The 19,308-nt window shown below is 60.7% G+C and overlaps 1 protein-coding gene across 6 annotated transcripts; it reads right to left on the bottom strand.

Moving 5' to 3' along the window:
- Window positions 1-262: 262 nt before the first annotated feature.
- On the bottom strand, window positions 263-18,161 carry INSRR (insulin receptor related receptor). 6 transcript variants are annotated; one of them, XM_002715312.5, is made up of 22 exons: window positions 17,576-18,148; window positions 13,395-13,946; window positions 10,757-11,060; window positions 10,518-10,660; window positions 10,187-10,331; window positions 8,830-9,044; window positions 8,550-8,676; window positions 5,949-6,187; window positions 5,407-5,574; window positions 5,121-5,316; window positions 4,914-4,955; window positions 4,609-4,829; window positions 4,237-4,373; window positions 3,991-4,153; window positions 3,723-3,828; window positions 3,176-3,228; window positions 2,854-3,083; window positions 2,256-2,366; window positions 1,958-2,117; window positions 1,556-1,685; window positions 1,325-1,459; window positions 263-1,130 (listed from the first exon to the last, which is right to left on the bottom strand). In XM_002715312.5, the coding sequence occupies exons 1-22, from the start codon at window positions 17,658-17,660 to the stop codon at window positions 830-832; spliced, it is 3,963 nt and encodes a 1,320-aa protein (XP_002715358.3). In that variant the 5' UTR covers window positions 17,661-18,148; the 3' UTR covers window positions 263-829. The 6 variants fall into 6 exon arrangements, 2 of the variants coding, with proteins under 2 accessions (XP_002715358.3, XP_051714489.2); XM_051858529.2 differs by having other exon boundaries at window positions 989-1,126; window positions 17,576-18,150; XR_007924213.2 differs by lacking the exon at window positions 1,556-1,685 and having other exon boundaries at window positions 989-1,126; window positions 17,576-18,151.
- Window positions 18,162-19,308: the final 1,147 nt, after the last annotated feature.

Here is a 19,308-nt window from a genome sequence, read left to right as displayed (position 1 = left end):
TGGCGCTCACACCAAGCCGCCTCCCCGCTGAGTTCAGCCACTTCTGGCCTGAGCCGGAGACAGCGGCAAGATTGTCCCGTGTCACTGCCATGGCAACCCCGGCTGCCCAGGCCCTCACGGAGGTGCTGGTGGACCGCAGCCGATTCATCCTGTATCCCGGCCGTAGGGTCACCACCTCAAGTCCCCCAGGAGGGAGACAGGAAGTTCATCCAGTGTTAACGCCATGTAGATGGAGAGATAATGGGCTGCCCAGGACCAGGGTACAAACAGACCTCAGCATTTATTGTGCCTTCTCCACTCTTCCCGTGGGAGGCAGGGGGTGGGGGGGCGAGGGTGGGGGAGGGGAGAGAGGAAGCCGGGCTCTTAAATCCTTAATAATCCGAGGCTAATAACTGAGGGGGAAGGGGCTGGAAAAGGGGGTGGATGCAACCAAGGGATGCCCCTGGGGGAGGGGGAGGAGCACCAAGCTGGGGGTCCCTGGGTGGGGCAAGAGGAGAGGAAGTGGCTGGGCTGGCCGTTCTCCGTTCTCCCTAGGCCAGGCAGCTCAGGGGCAGAGGGATGAGTGAAGAGCAGTGATAATCAAGTGAGTCCCAGAGACACCCTGCCCCAGTATCCTGACTTGACCAGGGGTCCCCAGCCGGGGTCTGGCTGCTCCTTTGGTTTCAAGCATGTGAAATCAGACATCAGCAGAAGACCTGCTCTGGTCCCCTCCCTCCTGTTCCTGCTCTTGGCTGCCCCCTCCCCCCACCCCGGACCCATCCCATCCCATGTGAGTAGGGGCTGGGGGGGTGGGGTGTGTGAACATCCATGTATCTCCCGGCCACAAAGGTCAGGTCTCTTCCTCTCTGCCCATGGGAGGCCGGTAAGCTGGGGAAGGGGTGCCCCTCAGTGCCCTGGGCCCCCCGTTTTGGGGGCTGCAGTCCAGGGAGGGCCCTTTGGGGTTGGGCGAGGAGTCGGGCTCTGCGTCGGCAGGCAGCAGGGAGCCCCGGGCACCCCGGCACGCTGGGCTGTAGTAGAAGGAAAGCAGGCGGAAGGAGGGCCGAAGCTCCTCCTGTATGCTGTCCAGGATGTGGGTGAAGGTTGGACGCAGGCGCGGGTTCTGCTGCCAGCAGCGGCTCATCAGCTCCTGCCTGGTGGGCGTGGGAGCAGAGTCACAGGGGGCCTGGACCCTCAGCCTCCATCAGTGCGAGTGGGGGGAGCGGCTGGCAGCGGAGGGGGGCGTTTAGAACTGGGGACCTCATTGTTGGGCATCAGTGGAGGCAGAAGCCTCAGAGGAGGTGGCCAGGGCAGAGGGACGAGGGAGGGCCGGGCCGAGGCTACTCACAGCTGAAGGGGACAGCTCTCCAGCTCCTCCAGGACCCCGCCGTCCATGACGAACTTGAGCACCTGCTCATTGGAGAGGCCCTGGTAGGGCTGCTCAGCCAGCGTCACGATCTCCCAGAGCACCACACCGAAGGACCTGGAGCACACACAGGAGGGCCCGCGCTCAGCCCCCGTCACGCTGCTCCGTGGACCCCAAGGCCGGGACGTTCTAGGCCCCTCCGCAGAGCCCCACCAGACATCCGAGTGGGTGGTGAAGACTCCATCCTTGAGGGACTCGGGGGCCATCCAGCGCACAGGCAGCAGCCCCTTCCCACCCTTGCGGTAATAATCTGTCTCATACACGTCCCGAGTCATCCCGAAGTCTGCAAAGTGAGGGTAGAGCAGGGCGTGGGCCTGAGAAGTCACCCCCAGCGTCCGCTCCGGGGGTACCTCTCCCAGCCTCCCCTCTGTCTTCCTAGATCACCCTGTAGAAACCCATCTTCCCTGGGACTAGGAGACTGGGAGCTGGGCTGGGGGTGACCTGCAGGCTGTCAGGGTTGGAGATGTGGGCCAAGCCTGGGGTTCTTAATGCCTGGCTTAGGGGCGTCTCTCTATACTATTCAGGCTGCCCCTATCTGCCTGGTACCCACTGTACCCCCAATCTTGACGGTCAGGTCCTGGGACACCATGCAGTTGCGGGCTGCCAGGTCTCGGTGCACAAACTTGTTGGCGGCAAGGTAGGCCATGCCATCTGCGATCTCACCAGCCATCTGCATCATATCGCCCAGAGCTGGCCGTGGGAGCCCAGGGTTGTTCTAAGCCAAGAGAGGGAGCTGGTGAGGAGGAATGCAGAGGCACGATCCCTGCCCAAGGATTAAGTCCTCTCTGCTCACCCCATGCCCAAGTCTCCTCTAACTCCCCAGCCCCGTGGCCCTGATCGTCCAGGTCCCCACCTCTGCCTCAGGTCGCAAAGATCGAAGATGGCTCTTGAGGTCTCCACGGGTCATCAACTCCATGATGACCAGAGTTGGCTGACCCTGAGACACCACACCTAGGAGACGTACCTAGAATGGACAAAGAGCTTGACTGTAGGTCCATTCAGCTCCCCGTGACCCACAGGGCCAAAACCTTGACCCACTGTGACTATAACTTGACCCAGACACCAATCCTGACCCTAACCTCAACCATGACCACAAGCCTGATCCTGACCTCAAAATGGCCCTGACCTTAACACATGACCTTGGTCAAATTTGACTATCATATCAATTATGAACTTGGACCAACACAGACCTAGACCCCAGTCATGAACCCAATAATTATCTGGACCCTCAGTACTGACCCCCGAGCCGTGACTGAGCTCAGCCCTAGCCATGACCCTACCCTGGCCCCGTTTGACTCTAACCCCCAACCATAAACTTTGCCCCAGTGAGGTCCTAACCTCACTCCCAGCTCTGACCTGGAGGACACCCTGACCTCCTCCGTGCTCTTTTCCCCTTACCACATGGCCTCCGCCCCAGTGACGACCCTGGCAGTGCCCCGACCCTCCCTTACCACATGATGACACTTGAATGCCTTCATGACAGACGCTTCCTTGAGGAACTCGATGCGCTCCCGTGGGCTGGCCAGCTCATTCACCGTCTTCAGGGCCACGGGCGTGGACTCCTCCCCAGCCTCAAGGCCTTGCACCAGCCCCTCATAGACCATCCCGAAGGAGCCCTGGCCCAGTTCCCGGATTATGGAGATCTGCTCCCGAGGCACCTCCCACTCGTCAGGCACGTACACTGAGGGAGGCAGGATGCTGCTGGCGCCACGCCCCCACCCACTTCTCTCCTGTCTCCCTGCCCCGCCCCTCCTGTCCACCCCCCAGACCTACTCTCAGAGGCGCTGAAGTACTCCGGGTTCACAGAGGTATACAGGGTGCTGTTTCTGCAGTGGGAGGCGAGGCATTCAGGCCAGAAGGGTCCAGAAGGAACGTGCAATGTCAGAGGACAAGGAGGCAGGACCTCAGGGAGGAGGAGAACTGGCCACAGCCCAACCCCGGTCGGGGGGAGCCCAGGGAGCCCCCCAGGCTGGGAACAGGGAGAATGCAGAGGTCGAGGGGCCAGGCCAGGCCGCCCTTTGCCTCTTGGACGGCTGACATGGAGCATCCTGGGACAGAGCCTAAGGTGACCAACCGTCCCAGGGGGCCCAGACTGGGGATTCCCAGGAGGCGGGACTTGGACCCTGCCCACCAGCAGAGTCCCAGGTTCAGCAGGAAGAACTGGTCACCATGGCCGAGAGGCATGTCCCCACGCCAGCCCCCAGGGGACGGTGGCTGACTGTAAGGAAGTCCTTTCTGAGGTCTCTCCTCTGCCCCTGCGTGCACTGACCTCACGAGGAGGGCTCAGGGAGGGGGCGGGAGCCAGGGGCTCTGTCATCACCTCTTCTTGCCATAGAAGAGACCCAGGGCGGCGAGGACGATGAGCAGCATGAGGCCCACGGGGGTGACGGTGAGGAGCACGTGCAGGCCCCCGGAGTCCTCCTCCTCTGCTGGTCGGAGGACAGAGTTAGGGGGCGGCAGAGGGCAGGATTTCTCGCACTGCGAGGTGGGGATTAGGGAGGCTGGAAAGCAGGGGCCTGTGGTAGTGGGGGGGAATGGAGGGGCAGGGGGGTCCCCCTGTGGGCAGTCTGGGGACAGAGGCTGTATACCTGGGCCAGGGATGTAGAAGGCCACACTCTCTGTCCAGGAGCCATTGCCAGCCAGTGAGGTCGCTCGAACCCGGGCAGAGTAGTTGCCAGGGGGCAGCAGGGCCAGGTGGACCCCACCGAACTTGGCATACCGCAGACGGGACACGCACAGCACAGTGGCTTCCTGAGGGGAACAAGAAACAGGTGGCTGGGAAGGGATGGGGGCACGACAAGGAGGCTGGGATGCGGGTGCCCCGGGGTACCCACCTCTCCCAGGCGGCGGTACTTGATCTCGTACTTGAGGACCAGTCCGTTTGGGTCCGGGGGCTCAAGCCAGCGCAGGAGGACGCTGCTCCGGCTGGCAGCCTCCCAGGCCACCTTCCCGGGGATACCATCGGCCTCTCCTGCGGGAGGGGCATCTGGCAGCCAGGCCACAGTAGTTCCTCTCACCTCCATACTCAAACCCAAGCGAAACTGGGCGAAACTGAGAGGTTTGGGGCAGCTCTGGGATTATGGTGACCAGGAGGGGCGAGCAAAGCTGGGGGGGGTCTGGAGCCAGCGGGAGGTCAACCCGGCCAGGCGGGGCATTCGTTGCACGGGGTCCTTGGGGTCAGTGGTGGTGGTGCGGGTGTCACCTACTGTGCGGCATCGTGCGGGCAAAGACGAAGGTGGCGGCGCTGCAGCCCACGGTGTGCGCTGCGTGGTTGCAGGCGTGGATGTCGATCCGGTATTCGGTGAAGTGGCGCAAGCCACTCAGCACCGCTCGCTCCCGGGGCACCTTGTCCTCCTGGATCTCGAAATCCGAACTGTTGCCCCCGAGTCGGAGGGTCCCGGCTGACCGGCGGTGCCGCCCCGAGTCGCTGGGGAGGGCGCGGGTGAGAGCAGCGATCCCGTCCCGGAGCCACGCCCCTCGCCTCCCAACCTCCCGCCCCGTCCTAGCTCACCTTTGGGGACTCTTATTGATGGACGTGACCTTCCAAGGGGATCTAGGGAGGCCAAGGGGGCTCTTATCAGAACTCGCTCGGGACGGGGCCTGCACCCTCGGCTGCCACCCACAGCCTCCAGACCCACCTGCAAGCCAGGCCCCGCCCACAAAGCCCCACCCCCTCTCCAGCCCCTTCCCGCCAGCCTGCGCCCCGGGTCGCACGCACTTGGGGATGGTGATGGCATTGTGTAGAAAGTTCTCAAACTTCTTTTGGAACGAAGCCTCTTGCGCTTCCAGCGGGGGCACGACCTGCCCAGGGTGTGGGTGCTGGCAAGGGCAGCAGCCCGGCTCCGTCTCGGCCTCAAGTTCCCCGTCCTCACGGTCGAAGCGCGGGTCGGTGTTGCTGGTGGGCAGCCGCAAGCCTGGCGACAAGGCGGGCAAGAGGACAGTTAGGTGAGGTCCCCGCCCGGCTCCCCGCTGCCCTGCCCTGCCCTGGCGCCCCGCCCCGGCACCGCGGTGGCAGTAGTCGTTGAGGTAGAGGTCGGCGTCCTCTGCCAGCCGCTGCCACAGCACCAGGTAGTAGGTGTTGTTTCCGTTGCGCTGCGTGGGTGGCTTCCAGCGCACCAGGAGGTGGGAGGAGGAGTTGGACGTGGAGATGACCTCTTGGGGCACCGTGGGTGCTGGGGGTGGGAGGACAGTAGAACTCAGGGTTGTCTGCCAGGATCCCCTCTCTCTGGGGTCCAATTCTCCCCTTCTTCCAAGGAACAGGTGGCCCTAAACTCCGCTTCCAGAACCTGGCTTTCTGTTTTGTCTTTCCTGTCACCAAAGGCCCTTGAGTTCCTGTTACTCTTCCTCTTAGCTGTGTCCCAGCCCAGACTCCCCCGGGACCCAGGCAAATGCCCTGATTTCTTTCTGGGACTCAAGTGGGTGGGCCCGCAGCCCCCAGCGCCAGGCACTCGCTGTCCCGGCCGCCCGATTTCTGGTGCCCCGCGTCCCGCAGCTTCACCAGGCCTTGGGGACCTGACTCTCACTGCCTTGGAATGCTTCTGCATACCTGCAGGCAGGGTGCGCAGGTAGACGATGGGGCTCTGGGCCCCCGGATGGGGGCTGTCCTCTGCGGTGGTCAGCGTGATGGCCCGCACAAACACTGCATACTGTGTCCAGGGTTTGAGGGGGGCCAGGGTCACCCCTGGCTCCTGGGTGCGACTAAGGGGCAGCTCCACATCCAACAGGTTCCAGCTCTGGGTGCCACAGGCATCTGGACCCACATGCTCCGTGGCATTCTGGAATGGGCTGAAAACACCCCAGCACGGGAGCTGAGGGGCAGCTCAGCCCCAGCCCCAGGATTCAGCACCCCCTCCTCTCTGGTCACCCACAGAATGTCCTTGTCATCCTCTGGGATGCATGAGGGCACAGCCACGACTCCAGCCACCTGTGAGACCCTGTGGGGGCTCTGTGGCATCTGTGCTGCCAGCCGAATTGGGGATGAAATATCTCTCCATCGCCGGCAGGAAATGTCGAGCTTTAGTCTCTGTAAATATTCTGAAAGCCTTGCCTGGTACAATAAGAGGTCTCCTTCCTAGGGACAGTAAGTAGCGGGGTTATCCTAACTCATCCCAAGTGCATTGCCTGGAACCACAAGCCGGACCACTCTCTTTCCAAGGACACTGTGTCTTCACCTGGGCCCATGAATGGGCTCTGGCAGTCTAAAAGCCTCCAACACTATAGACAACATTTTGTATGTGTGTGGTTCTCTAGAGAGAGGGTTCCTAGCTTCCAGCAGCTTCTCACACATGTCCATAATCCCAAAAGACCGAGATCCACAGCCACAGAGAAATGATCGGGGCCAGAAGCCCCCAGTGAAGGAGGCCAGGGCAGGGACAGAGGGCAGGGCTTGGGGAGGGACCAGTGGCACTAGGGGCAGAGGAGGCTGGTCCCTGGGGGAGACGAAAGTGGAGCCCACAAGGGAGAGACCGAGCTAGAACACGGGGAACAGCGGAACATTCTACGAATGTTCTTGTGGGTTTCTTTGGAGGGAGGGGAGTTCAGGCTGAGCCAGGGACAGAAGGAGGCTGTGGTGGTGCGGAGCTTGAGGCCTGCCTGGAAATGCCTGTCCTCGCTGAGACCCAGAAGCAAGATAGCCGAGGAGCAGGAGGGGGGTGCAGAGTGGATGCCATGGAGCGCATCACACTGAGTAGATCTGGGTCTGCTCAGAGCCAGCATCAAGCCAGCGTGCACGGGGTGTGTCTTTGCGAGAGCCCCGCCACAGCTACACTGCCAGGCAGTGATGGTAGGAGAGCTCCCCGATGCTCTCTGCCCTTTGAGCCCCGAGGCAGCTGTGTAGAGCTGCGCAGATTGTGAACTGCACAAGCCGGAGGGTGTCACCGCTTTTTAAAGTGTGATCTGTGAACCAGCAGCTTCGGCAACACCTGGGAGCTTGTTAGAAATGCAGATCACCGGACCCCACTCACCACTGAGCACTAGCTGAATGTGACTGTAGAAGTGGGGCCCAGGAATCTGCATTCAGCAGGTGCTCCTGCTCCCCATGGCAGAGACCTTCTCTCTCTCTCTCTCTCTCTCTCTCTCTCTTGACAGGCAGAGTGGACAGTGAGAGAGAGACAGAGAGAAAGGTCTTCCTTTGCCGTTGGTTCACCCCCCAATGGCTGCTGCAGCCGTTGCACCGCGCTGATCCGATGGCAGGAGCCAGGTGCTTCTCCTGGTCTCCCATGGGGTGCAGGGCCCAAGCACTTGGGCCATCCTCCACTGAACTCCCGGGCCACAGCAGAGAGCTGGCCTGGAAGAGCGGCAACCGGGACAGAATCCGGCGCCCTGACCGGGACTAGAACCCGGTGTGCCAGCGCCGCAGGTGGAGGATTAAGCCTAGTGAGCCGTGGCATCAGCCATAGAGACCTTCTCTTACCACTGATGCCTAGGTCAGCCTTGGACATTCAAGTGGGCCTTCAACCCACCGGCTTCCATCCTCCCTCCTCCAGGGCCAAGCCCTGGCTATTGGTCAGCTAAGACCTCTCTTCCAAGTCAGGCGGCCCCATCTTTTACCCACATACAGGGAGAATATGCCTGCCCTCTAGCTGGTCATCCAGAGGCCACTTACTTTCCCTAAGGAGACCTCTTTTGATTCTTATCCACATTTTTGGAGCAGTCCTTCCTGCGGTCTAACCACTATCCTTCCTGCTAGGGTCAGTCCACTCCAAAGAAAAAGAGCAGCTGGTCCCCACCAGTCCCTGTGCCCTCCCTCCTTCAGGCTTTAATGCAACAATGGCAAAACTCATAAAATTGGCCAAATTAGTGGGCACTCCCCAAACCGCTGCTGGGGCAGGAGCATGTGGTCAGTAGGAGCATTAGCATAGTGAATTGGAGCTTCATTATCAGAGCCTTCCCAGCAGAATGGCTTTCCTGGGCTCCCAGAAGTCATGACCCTTCCATTCCACTTGGCTGGGAAACTGAGGCTCGGAGGAATGAGGAGAGTGAGGGCAGAGAGCCAGCCGTGACTCAAATGTTCGGGTGCGGCTTGGGCATCCTGATTCCTCAGCTTCCCACGGCCCTGCTGAGCTCTGCCCTCACCTGTCCAGGGAGGGTGGGGGCGGGGCAGAATTGGTTTGGCCCCGCCCCGAGTGGCCCCGCCCCCGGTACTCACGACTCCTTGTAGTACACGATGAAGCTGAGCAGGTCGCGGGCCTCCTGAGGCTCGTAGCGCTCCCAGCGGAGCAGGATGCGGTTTGCCTCCGTCACGTTGGACACGAAGCGCAAGGTGCGAGTCTGGCCTGGGCGGGAGGTGAACACCTGCTCGTAACGACCCTGTCTCTGGCGGGGGACCCCGCCCCGACCCCGCAGAGGCTTTGCCCCTCCCCCGCCCCCAGTGGCTGCTGTGTTTGAGTGTGTGCGGGCTCGGGCTTTGGGGAGGGGCCCGGGCTCACAGGAGGCGCGGTCCCCGTTGGTGCGCGGGTTGATCTCAGCCTTGTTCTGCCGCCCTCTCGTGCCTGTCACCTCCTCCAAGCGGTAGATGAGCTCCAGGCAGAGGCGCGGGTTGAAGGCAAAGTAGATCTTGCCCACCGGGATGGTGAGGCCAGTGGCCACCCAGGACCCCAGCTGCTGTAGGTTCTGGTTGTCCAGCACATACAGAGTGTAGTTCCTGGGGGGAGGCCAGGGGACCTTGCTCTGCAGGGAGGTGGGGGCAGGGGGCGGCCAAGGGGATGCTTATGGGCTCTTTCCAAGAGGGGCTGTGCTGGGGGGAGGGAGGGCACTCAGCCTCTAGCCGGAAGGAGTTGTACACACATTCTGCGATGTGGGGCAAGCCACCCACCCTCTCCATTTTCCTCAACAGTGACATGGGGTCAGTAAGCTCCCTGGCCGCTTCCTTCCTTCATCTCGCTTTAACTGAGCATCTGCTAGGTGCCAGGCTGTGCTGGTTTGGGGACACCACCAGGGAGTGGTGGTACATGCCTCTCCACCCAGGGTGTGGGCACCTTGGGGCCCACGAGAAGCCATGGAAACCACTTGACTGGGTGGTTAAGACGTTTATTTTATTTTTATTTTTATTTTTTTTTTTAGCTTTATTTTTTGACAGGCAGAGTGGACAGTGAGAAAGAGAGACAGAGAGAAAGGTCTTCCTATTCTGTTGGTTCACCCCGCAATGGCAGCTGTGGCCGGTCCGCTACAGCTGGTGCACCTTGCTGATCCGAAGCCAGGAGCCAGGTACTTATCCTGGTCTCCCATGGGGTGCAGGGCCCAAGCACTTGGGCCATCCTCCACTGCACTCCTGGGCCACAACAGAGAGCTGGCCTGGAAGAGGGGCAACCGGGACAGAATCCAGCGCCCCAACTGGGACTAGAACCTGGTGTGCTGGCGCCACAGGCGGAGGATTAGCCTATTGAGCTACGGTGGCACCAGCCGTTTATTTGATTTTGAAAAGTCCCGTTACCTTATGGGTGGGCCTTGACAGGTGGGTAGTAGGAACGGGTTTCAAACTCTGGCAGTGTCACTGTGCAGCTGAGGGGATCGGGTGACTGTAGCCCACTTTTACAGCTACCTTCAACCACAACTTACGTTGCATCTACTGCATTAAAAGTAAGATTCACAAAAGCCCTAAGCAAGCAGTCATGTTAGCCCCATTTTACAGATGGGAAAACCGAGGAGTTAAGTAACCTATCCACAGCCAAACAGCTAGTACACAGAACTGGCCCCAGAGCCCTTTCTCTTTAACATTCTTTTGGGACAACTGGGGGGAGGGGTGTGAGAGACTGGGCTGGTCGGAGGCCTGATCTGACCCCTTACCCGTCCACCATGGCATCCCCCCGGATCAGTTTGAGGTTCTTGAAGAAGCTCAGGGATACGAGGGCAAAGGAGTGCTTGATTTTGAGGAAGCCGGTGATGGTCTCGACCAGCCCCAGGCTGCGCTGCAGCTCCGGCTCCAGGTTGTCTGGGGGGCGGGGGAGGGGAGGGAGACAGGGCTGGAGCAGGAACACGGAAGCCTCTGGGCCCACAGGGCAGGGGTGGGGGTGGAGAGGGGCCCGGGGGGTGGGGCCTCGGGGTTGGGACCCAGGGTGGGGGGAAGCGGAGCTCCATCGGCCTTCAGAAAGGGTGTGGGCCCAAAGTGGGTACTAACAGCCCTGCCGCAGGTTGAGGATGAGGCTTCCCTCCACGTGGGTGCAGCCCGCCAGGTCCTGTGCTGCTTGGATGGAGTCGATGGTCTTGGTGCCTACCTTGCACTCTTTGGGACACAGCCCCTCACACTTGTGGCAGAAGATGCTAGCAGGGGCAAGCAGATACGTGAGCTTCGGACCAGTGTGGGCCTCCTCACTGCTCCAAAGCGAGCCTCCCCCATCCACCCCACCCCACGCTCACCTGCTGCCATTACGGGTGAAGCCTGGGGGGCACTGCGCCAGGCAACTGCCTTGGTGGATGCCGAAGGTGGAGGTGCGGCCAGGCACGGCGCGCAGGCTGGCGCAGTCCTCGGCCGTGACGCAGCGCCAGGACTCATGCTGGTAGGTACCTGGAGGGCAGGCGCGGAGGCAGGCACCCTGGAAGTAGAGGTGGCGGCAGGCTACACAGGCACGAGGGTCTTCAGGCTGGCTGCAGCCCCCCAGGCACTCGGCGTGGCAACACTCGCCCCTTGCTGTGCAGGCCAGCCCGTGGGGGCAGGGACACACTGTGGGCAGAGTGCTGGGTTAGGCCTTGCCTGTGAACCCTCAGTCCTGTCCGCCCTTTCCAACCCTGGCCCCTTCCGTGACGCAATCTCTGAACCCAAGTCCCTCCAGGTCACGGCTGCCCACTGTTTCTGCCAAGGACCGCGGCCCTCTCTGTAGCTCTCTGCCTCCCACAGTGCCTAGTCGGGCTCAGGACAGCACAGTGACCTTGTCCATCAGGGTTGCTGCTCTGCTGCCTGCTGTCCTGTCTAGGCCTGGTGCCCAGATCATGGCTGGGCACAATGCCAGGCTGGGCCAGCCGGCCTCTCCTGAGCAGCCAGGTCCAGGGCACGGTGGGCCTGGGGATGTGTGGCGGGAGGAGCCTCCTCCAGTCACCAGCCTGCCATGTTGCGGCCCCGGTATCGGCGGCAGCAGCAGCAGCAGCGGGTGGGTTTTGGAGCTGGGGGCCCAGTAGCCTGGAAACTGCACAGTGGCAGCTGGATGTCTGCGGGAGCCAAGTATGGGGCGGGGTCGGCCGGGGCGTGTTGACACTGCACACAGGAGGACGTGCAGCAGCTGTGTTTACAGCCAACAGGGAGGCTTCGGGGAGGTGGGCTCAGCAGATACACCAGGGATCTGGTTACCCTCTCCCGCCCTGCTGCTGCAGGCCCGGGACGGGAGGAGAGCTGGCCTTCAGGAGCTCTGTGCAAAAGACCTCCAGGTTGGGAGACCCCAGATCTGCTCCCAGTTTCTGAAAGGTTTTCCTCTCCTCCTCCCCAACTTTCACTTCCTCCACCTCCAACCATCCCTTTCCTCCACTCCCTTTCTTTTCTGTATTTGAGAGGCAGAGAGTGAGCAGGCATCTCCCATCTGCTGATTCACCCCTCCCCCGCAGTGTCCCCAACAGCTATGACTGGGCCAGGCCAATGCTAAGAGCTTGGGGACTCAAGCTAGGTCTCCCACACAGGTGGCAGGGACCCAACCACCTGCTGCCTGCCCAGGAATGCATGAACAGGAAGCTGGACTTGGGAGCAGAGCGGGGACTTGAACCCAGGCACTCCAATCCATCTGGCACACGGGCATCGTAACCTGGTGGTGTCCTAACTGTTAAACACGTGCCCCCTCCCTTCCTTCTGTTTTCTCCCCATGTCTCTTACGTCCCAGGGAAGATGCCCTTCACACACTTGCCCTCACCTCTCTTGTTCTTCATCCTGTGCCTCCTCCTTCCTCTCCCATGCAGCTACCACCTCCCCGTTCCAACACTGCCAGCTCACCTCGGACCACCTGCACTGTGGCCACTTTTATTAGGAACATAGAATGGCTGCCCTGGAGGCTGGCGCTGTGGCGTAGTAGGTTAAACCTCTGCCTGCGGCACCAGCATCCCATATGGGCGCCGGTTCGAGTCCCGGCTGCTCTGCTTCCCATCCAGCTCCCTGCTAACGGCCTGAGAAAGCAACAGAAGATGGCTCAAGTTCTTGGGCCCCTCCACCCACATGGGAGACTTGGAAAAAGCTCCTGGCTCCTGGCTTCAGATTGGCACAGCTCCTGCTGGGTAGTGAACCAGCAAATGGCAGATCTCTCAGTCTCTGTCTCTCCCTCTCTCTCTGTAACTCAGCCTTTCAAATGAAATAAATAAATCTTTAAAAAAATAAAAAAGGAATTGCTGCCGTGGTTCCGGTACCGCTCTGATACCCTGTGGAGTAACTCATTGCTCACAACCACCCTGTGGTCATTTTACAGAAGCGGGAGCTGAGGCCCGCAGAGGTGGGGAAGCTTTTATCTACCCAGGGCAGGTACTTAGAACACACTCTGTGGGCCATACGAAATGAGCATCTGCTATAGACTTCTTGAATTTTGAGTCCTGCCTGTGGCTGCTTTGGCAGGGCCAGTCCAGATGATTTTGCGGGCCTTGTAGGGCCCACAGGCTGGACAGTGCCCACCCCTCAAGGAACAGAGCCAGTGAGCAGCAGAGCTGAGACTTGAACCCAGGCCATCGGGCTTTGCACTTAGCTGCTGCCCTAAACTGTTTCTGGCACCACCTTGCACCCGTATGTTCCTGCCCTCTTCCCTCCACGCCCACCTGTACCTGTGGTGTACCTACTCCACAACTACTTCAGCTTGTCTGTGCTTACTCCATGGCTGCCTTATGCTACATTATTTATTTAACTTTTCTGAGCTTCAATTTCTTCATCTGCGAAATGGGAATAACAATAGGCTATGCCCCATAGGATGAGTGACGGTTAAAAACCAGTGGCAGCAAAGCACGTGCCCACACCATCCTACTCCACACGTACCCGGTCCCATCTGGCCCTGTCTTCCCTGAGGTCCTCCCCTTCGTGTTCTGTGCCAGTGCCTACCTCTCTGGCAGTGGCTGGAGGTCCAGCACCTGTAGTCTGTGTGCCCACTGAAGGTGGTTCTGGCACAGGGCTCACCAGAGGCCCCCAGCACACCCGGGCACACGTCGGCACACTCTTCGCCCAGTTTGTTGCCCACAATGTGATTGGCACCGGGCGCAGGCTGCAGCAGGCCCCAGTCGATGGTGGAGAGGTGGCAGAGCTCCTGGTTCTTCTCCACGCGCACCGCCCCACGCAGCACGGCCCCCAACGCTGGCAGCCCCACGTCGCGCAGGTGCGGCATCTCGAAGATAACCAGCGCGTAGCCCAGGAAGAGGCGGGCGCCGCGGATCACCGCCAGGTTGGGGAAGAGGTCCCGCAGGCTCTCCAGGCCGTAGACACGGAAGAGCAGCAGGTAGTCCGTGACCTGGGTGAGGCGGGGGAAGCTGAGGCGGCGGAAGTCCTCCCCCGTGGCCGTGAACATGAGCAGGATCTGCAGGTGGCCCTCCACCACGCTGCAGTTCTCCAGCCGCCGCAGCTCTGCCACCTCGGAGCGGATGTCCAGGCTGGGGCACACTGCGGGCATACGGGGAGGGGAGGGGACACTGAGTGGGGGAGCCGGGCTCTGCTGGGTGGGTGGCCTCCTCCCTGGGCCTGGGCAGCTCACCTGTGGCTGGTGAGATCTCTGCCGCAGGAACCACCACGGGCAACAGGGAGCCCCCAACATTCCCACCTAAACCTGCTTCCCCGTCCCGGTTCCTGCCATGTCATGCTTGTAGGCAGGCTCCAAACCTAGCGTCATCCTGACTTCTTCCCCTCGCTGACCCTCGCATCCTGTCTTAAAGCACATCCAGAGTCTAAGCTCTTGTTCCTGCCTTCGCTCTCGGGCTGTCTCCCCACTGCCACCTGCATCCCCGCTGATCTTCACCCCAAACACAGCTGCGTCACATCCTCCCCTCCCTGAAACGGACTCCCTGCCTGTCCCAGCTGTAGCCCCTCCTCCAGCAGGGAGGCCCTGCACAATTTCGGCCATTGGAACCTCTCTGATTTCATCCCCAGTCTCCCTTCCGCACCCACATAGAGCCTTGTGCTGTCCTTTAGACATGCCAGCCAAGCTCCTGCCTCAGGGTCTCTGGACTTCTGTTCCTTCTTTCAGGATCACCTTTCCCACTGCAGAGTTCACTCACCCTGGTAAGGCTGTGCTCAAATGTCACCTGCTCAAGGAGACTTCCTCTCATGGCCCTACTTAAAATTCCTGCTTGGAGTCTGTTTTGGGGTAGCCAGTAAAGCCGCTGTCTGCGGTGCCGGCATCCCATATGAGCTCTGGCTCGAGTCCTGGCTACTCCACTTCCCTTCTGGCTCCCTGCTAATGTACTTGGGAAAGCAGCAGAGACGGTCCAAGTGCTTGGGCCCCTGCACCCACCTAAGAGACCTGGAAGAAGCTCCTGGCTCCTGACTTCAACCTGGTCTGGCCCTGGTTCTTTTGGCCATTTGGGAAATGAAGCCGTGAATAGAAGATCTCTCTCTCTCTCTCTCTCTCTCTCTCTCTCTCTCTGTGTGTGTGTGTGTGTGTATGTGCAACTCTGCCTTTCAAATAAACAAAAGCAATCTAAACAATTTTTCTACTTGGAGCCCATATTGTGGTATAGAAAGTTAAGCCTCCACCTGCAGCGTGGCATTGCATATGGGCGCCGGTTCGAGTCCCAGCTGCTCTGCTTCCCATCTGGATCCCTGCTAATGTGCCTGGGAGGACAGTGGGGAATGGCCCAAGTGCTGGGGCCCTTCCACCCATGTGGGAGACCCGGAGGAAGCTCCTGGCACCTGGCATTGGCCTGGCCCAGCATGGGCCACTGTGGCCATTTGGGGAGTGAGCTGGTGGATGGATAACCTCTGTCTCTTTCTCTCTTTCTATTTCTGTCTTTCAAATAAATAAATAAAGATTTTTTTTAAAATTCTGCTTTATTTTTCTCTGTAATTCTTGAAGCTGGCTAATAAATAATTCACTTTATTTCTTCTGTTGATTGTAAGCTCCATAAAGGCAGGAATCTCGTGTAATCTGTTGCGGTGTCCTGATGCCCAGTGTGGTGCCTGGTACAAAATCGTACTCCGTCAGTGTCCGATGAATGAATGAATGAATGAATGAAGCCCAGGACTGGGAAGCAGCGGTCTGAGCTTCCTGCTCCTCTCCCAGTCTGACGGGAGCTGGAAGGGACATCACAGCTCCCCGTTGCCTTAGGCTCATGCCTCGATCCCTCAGCCTGACATTTCGGGGTGTAGACAAGCTGGTGTCCATTCGTATCTCCAGCCTCAGAAGGACCCCTCAGTCCTTATCCTGCAAACCTCAGGCCAAGCCTCCTCCTGCTGACGCCGAGTTAACGGCTTTCCTCCAGGCCCGGCTGTCCTGGCTCAGCGCTCGCTCCCAACACTGCTGTCCATCTCTGCCACCCCTCCCAGGGAGGCGGGGGTCTCTACATAGCCAGCACTGTGACCACTGGGCACTCAGGGGCTCATCTGGCTTCCAAGTCCATGACTCCCGGGGGGACTCAGGTGTGCCTGGGTTTTTCGGACCCACAACCCAGCTCTACCTCCTCTTCTTTCCCCTGAAGGCGGCTGGATGCCCGGATTCACTTGCTCCCAAGGGGACCTTCCATAGCTCCCCACGGTAGAAAATTCAAGTCTGAATTCTTCAGCCTGACGCTCAGGTTCTGCTAATCTCCCCCCAGTCTCTACTCCCTTGTTTCCCACCCAGTGTTCCAGCCACCCTGACCTGTCTAGCCCCCGTCCCCTGCCCCCTGCCCCCTGCCCCCTGCCCCCCGTGGTTTGTTAGAAGGGGTCTGGGCAGGCAAGGCTGGCTCCCCGGGCTTCCTTCAACCTCCCCCCATTGTCAGTCAAGGTCCTGAGCCTGGCCCTGTGCAGCAGCTCTGTGTGTGTGTATGTGTGTGTGTGTATGTGTGTGCCCACGCACACACGCACACAAAGGAGAAGAGAGAATGAGAAAACACTTCTATGCCCTCCATGTGAAGGCCAATCAGGCTCTGTGAGGCAGATGGGGGGTTCTCTCCGGCGCCCACTTCCCATCATGCCCCTGCCTCTCCAGGGCTCCCCTGATGGGAGTCATTTGGAAAAACAAATCTAAGACCTCAGCAAATTAACCCCTGACTTCCCTCAGAACCTGGCTCTGTAGAGAGCTGCACTGGGAATGCGACATCTGGATGCCCTGACCAAACAGCAACCCTCCACCCCCGCCGCAGGACAACGCTTCCGTCCTGACAACTGTGCTCCTAGCTGGCATCTGCTGTGCCCTGTCCTGGCTGGGCGGGTTCCATTGGGGGGAGGGGCGTTATGTCTTGCAGGCAGACCCTCCGTGACTAGCACCCATCAAGGAACCCCCTCCTCCAAGCCATCTGCATCACTCCTGTCCCTCCAAGCTCCCAGTCTGAGGGGCATGGTGGGACACCCCCCTCCCAGGCTGACAGCACTGGATTCCTGAGTTTCTCAGTCTGGAGGGGAAATGGGGAGGGGGCACAGCCTGCCCTCCTCCCCCTCTGAACCTTTCACCCTCAGCTCTTCTCCCTCTCCCAGCCAAGCTCCCACGAGGGTCCTTCTGTCTCCACGGTCCCACCCCATTCCCCAGATCCGACTCAGAGGCAGTGTGGAGCCCGGGAGACAGGCCCTGAGGCAGCCAGGCCTCCCCCTGCCTGGGAGCCATGCGCGGAGGGTGGGGACCACCGGGCAGGGCTCAGGCCGCAGTCTCACTTTACTATTCAGTCGTCGGAGCCTCAGTTTCTGAGGCGTACAATGAACTCAGCTACTCCGCAGTGCCCGGTGCTCGGCCACCTGCCCCACAGCCCCTCCCTAGCAGTGACCTCTACTCACAGCCCCATTCAGCCTCTGCTGGGACCAGGACTGCACGAGCCAGTTGCGGAGTGGACGACACCCACTCAAGCCCGTTTTGAAGTCCTCACCTCCATAGGAGCTGGGAGAAAACATGTTCAGGTGGGGAGGACTAGCTGTTCCTCCCCAGGAAGGGGGAGAGGAAAGAGGGGAGAGGGCCGGGGGATGGGAGGGGAGGGGGTTCCAGAGCTAACCCCAGTCTGCACGCTGCAGTGCTGAGCAAGTAGACTTCCTCTGGCTGCGGGCACAGTTTGGCCTCCTAGTTGGCTGGGAGGCAGATGGGATTGTGGGAGACAGGGCTGGGGACTCACCCTCTAGAGTGTCGAGGCCAAATCCCAAGGAGAGAAGGATCCCAAGCAGGCATGCTCCCAAGGGCCACGGGCTGAGCACTGCCATGGTTCCCCGTCTGGCTGGTGCCCAGTCCTGGCTGTCCTCCAGGTGGCTCCGGGGAGGTAAAGGACCTGACAGTTCCTAAGGGACACAGAGACCCAGGCCACAGAGAGGAGGGAAAGGCCAGGAGCTAAGACAAGGAATGCCGCACAAAGAGTGCGGGAGAAAGAAATAAGACAGGGAGTACAAAGACAGTGCCGCTGGACACAGCCTCAGTGTAAGTCCGGAGACAGAGGTGGGACAGAGATGCACACGGTGACAGGGCAGCCAGAGGAAGAAGTGACACAGGGCTCAGAGCCAGAGGCAGGCCAGAAGGCCTGGCGACCCCGAAGGCGGTGCAGAAAGAAGCCCCGCGTGCGCTCCCGGGGAGCGCCGAGAGCAGCCCCGGGGCGCGGGGAACACGACTGGGAGACACTCCCCGGACCCCGCGGGGCGCGCTCGGCTCGCAAGCGCCAGCTGGCAGGGCTCTCTGCCGCCGTTCCCGGGGCGGGCACGCAGGGGCCGCGCCCAGCTCCCGCCTTGCCCGCCCCCACTCGAAACGGATTGGTTTGCTGGGCCCTCTCCGTTCTCTCCGCCCCTCCCGGCAAGCCAAAATATTTAGCCTGACAACTGAGGGTGGACAGGTCTGTTGGGGAAATAAGGCCAGAACGCGGCGGGGGGAGGGGAAGAGAGGCAAAGAACGGAGCTCCCCAACCCCGCTGCGGCCGTGGTGGGGCCTCTGCCATCGCCACCCCGCGCCCGCCGCTCGCCTCTTCCGCGGAGATGCGGCGGCTCTGGATGCGGCCACTCGGGCTCTGACACCTGCGAGCTAACTTCTGGCAGCCTTGGCTAGCGCAGCGAGCTCCTAGAAACCTGGCCAGAACGTGGGCAGTGTCTTGGAGCCTTTCTCGGCCAGGAGGCCCCCCTGGCCATTCTTTCTGGGTCCCTTGGCGCGAGCCTTGGTTTTCGCCACGTACCCCAGTCCTGGCCAGGATCCCCTTGAGGAACGCGATCACCCCGCGGGGATCTGCCTGTCTGGTCACCTTCCTGGTGACCCGGACTGCTCAGACGTTCCTGTGTGCCCCAGCCCCGGGGAATCGGGAGACCAGGGGTGCTGCCTGAGCTCGCGCCCTGGGGCCCTTGTTTGCCCCTCCCCTCGGCAGAGAGATCGGGCCCTTGTGGCCACCAAGGCCCGCAGGAAGCCCTGCGTGCTGGGAATCCCGGTACTTTCCAGGTGCGCGGCCTCCGAGGGCCGGCCGGTCCCCAGCTCCACCCTCGGGCGGCTCCCGCGGCCGAAGGGCTAAGAGAAGACCTATTAATTTCTCGGCGCAGAAATCGATGCTCTTGTCAAGGCGGCGATCGATGCCAGCTCTGCTCGGCCTGGTCCTGCCCGGCCGGGCACCGAGGGCTGACGCTGGGACCCGTGGCATGGCGCAGAAAGGGCTGCAGACCGCACCCCCGCATCCAACCACCCAACCTGGGTCCCAGGCTTGCACCTTAGCGCGCAGGCTTCTAGCGCCACCCTGTGGCCTTTGCTGGACGGCAGGGCCTCGGCTCCCTGACCCCTTCCCTTTCTCTGTCCCTTCTGTTTTGCAATTGGTCCTTTTTTGGGGGCTCCTCTTCCTTTTCTTCCTAGGGTTCAGAGCGTTTCACCCAAATTACCCCAAATGACGTC

This window comes from Oryctolagus cuniculus, chromosome 7 (genome assembly GCF_964237555.1).
Source record: "Oryctolagus cuniculus chromosome 7, mOryCun1.1, whole genome shotgun sequence".
Classification (NCBI taxonomy): domain Eukaryota; kingdom Metazoa; phylum Chordata; class Mammalia; order Lagomorpha; family Leporidae; genus Oryctolagus; species Oryctolagus cuniculus.
Note: the sequence above shows the minus strand (reverse complement) of the source record. Positions and strands in the feature narration are given on the sequence as shown.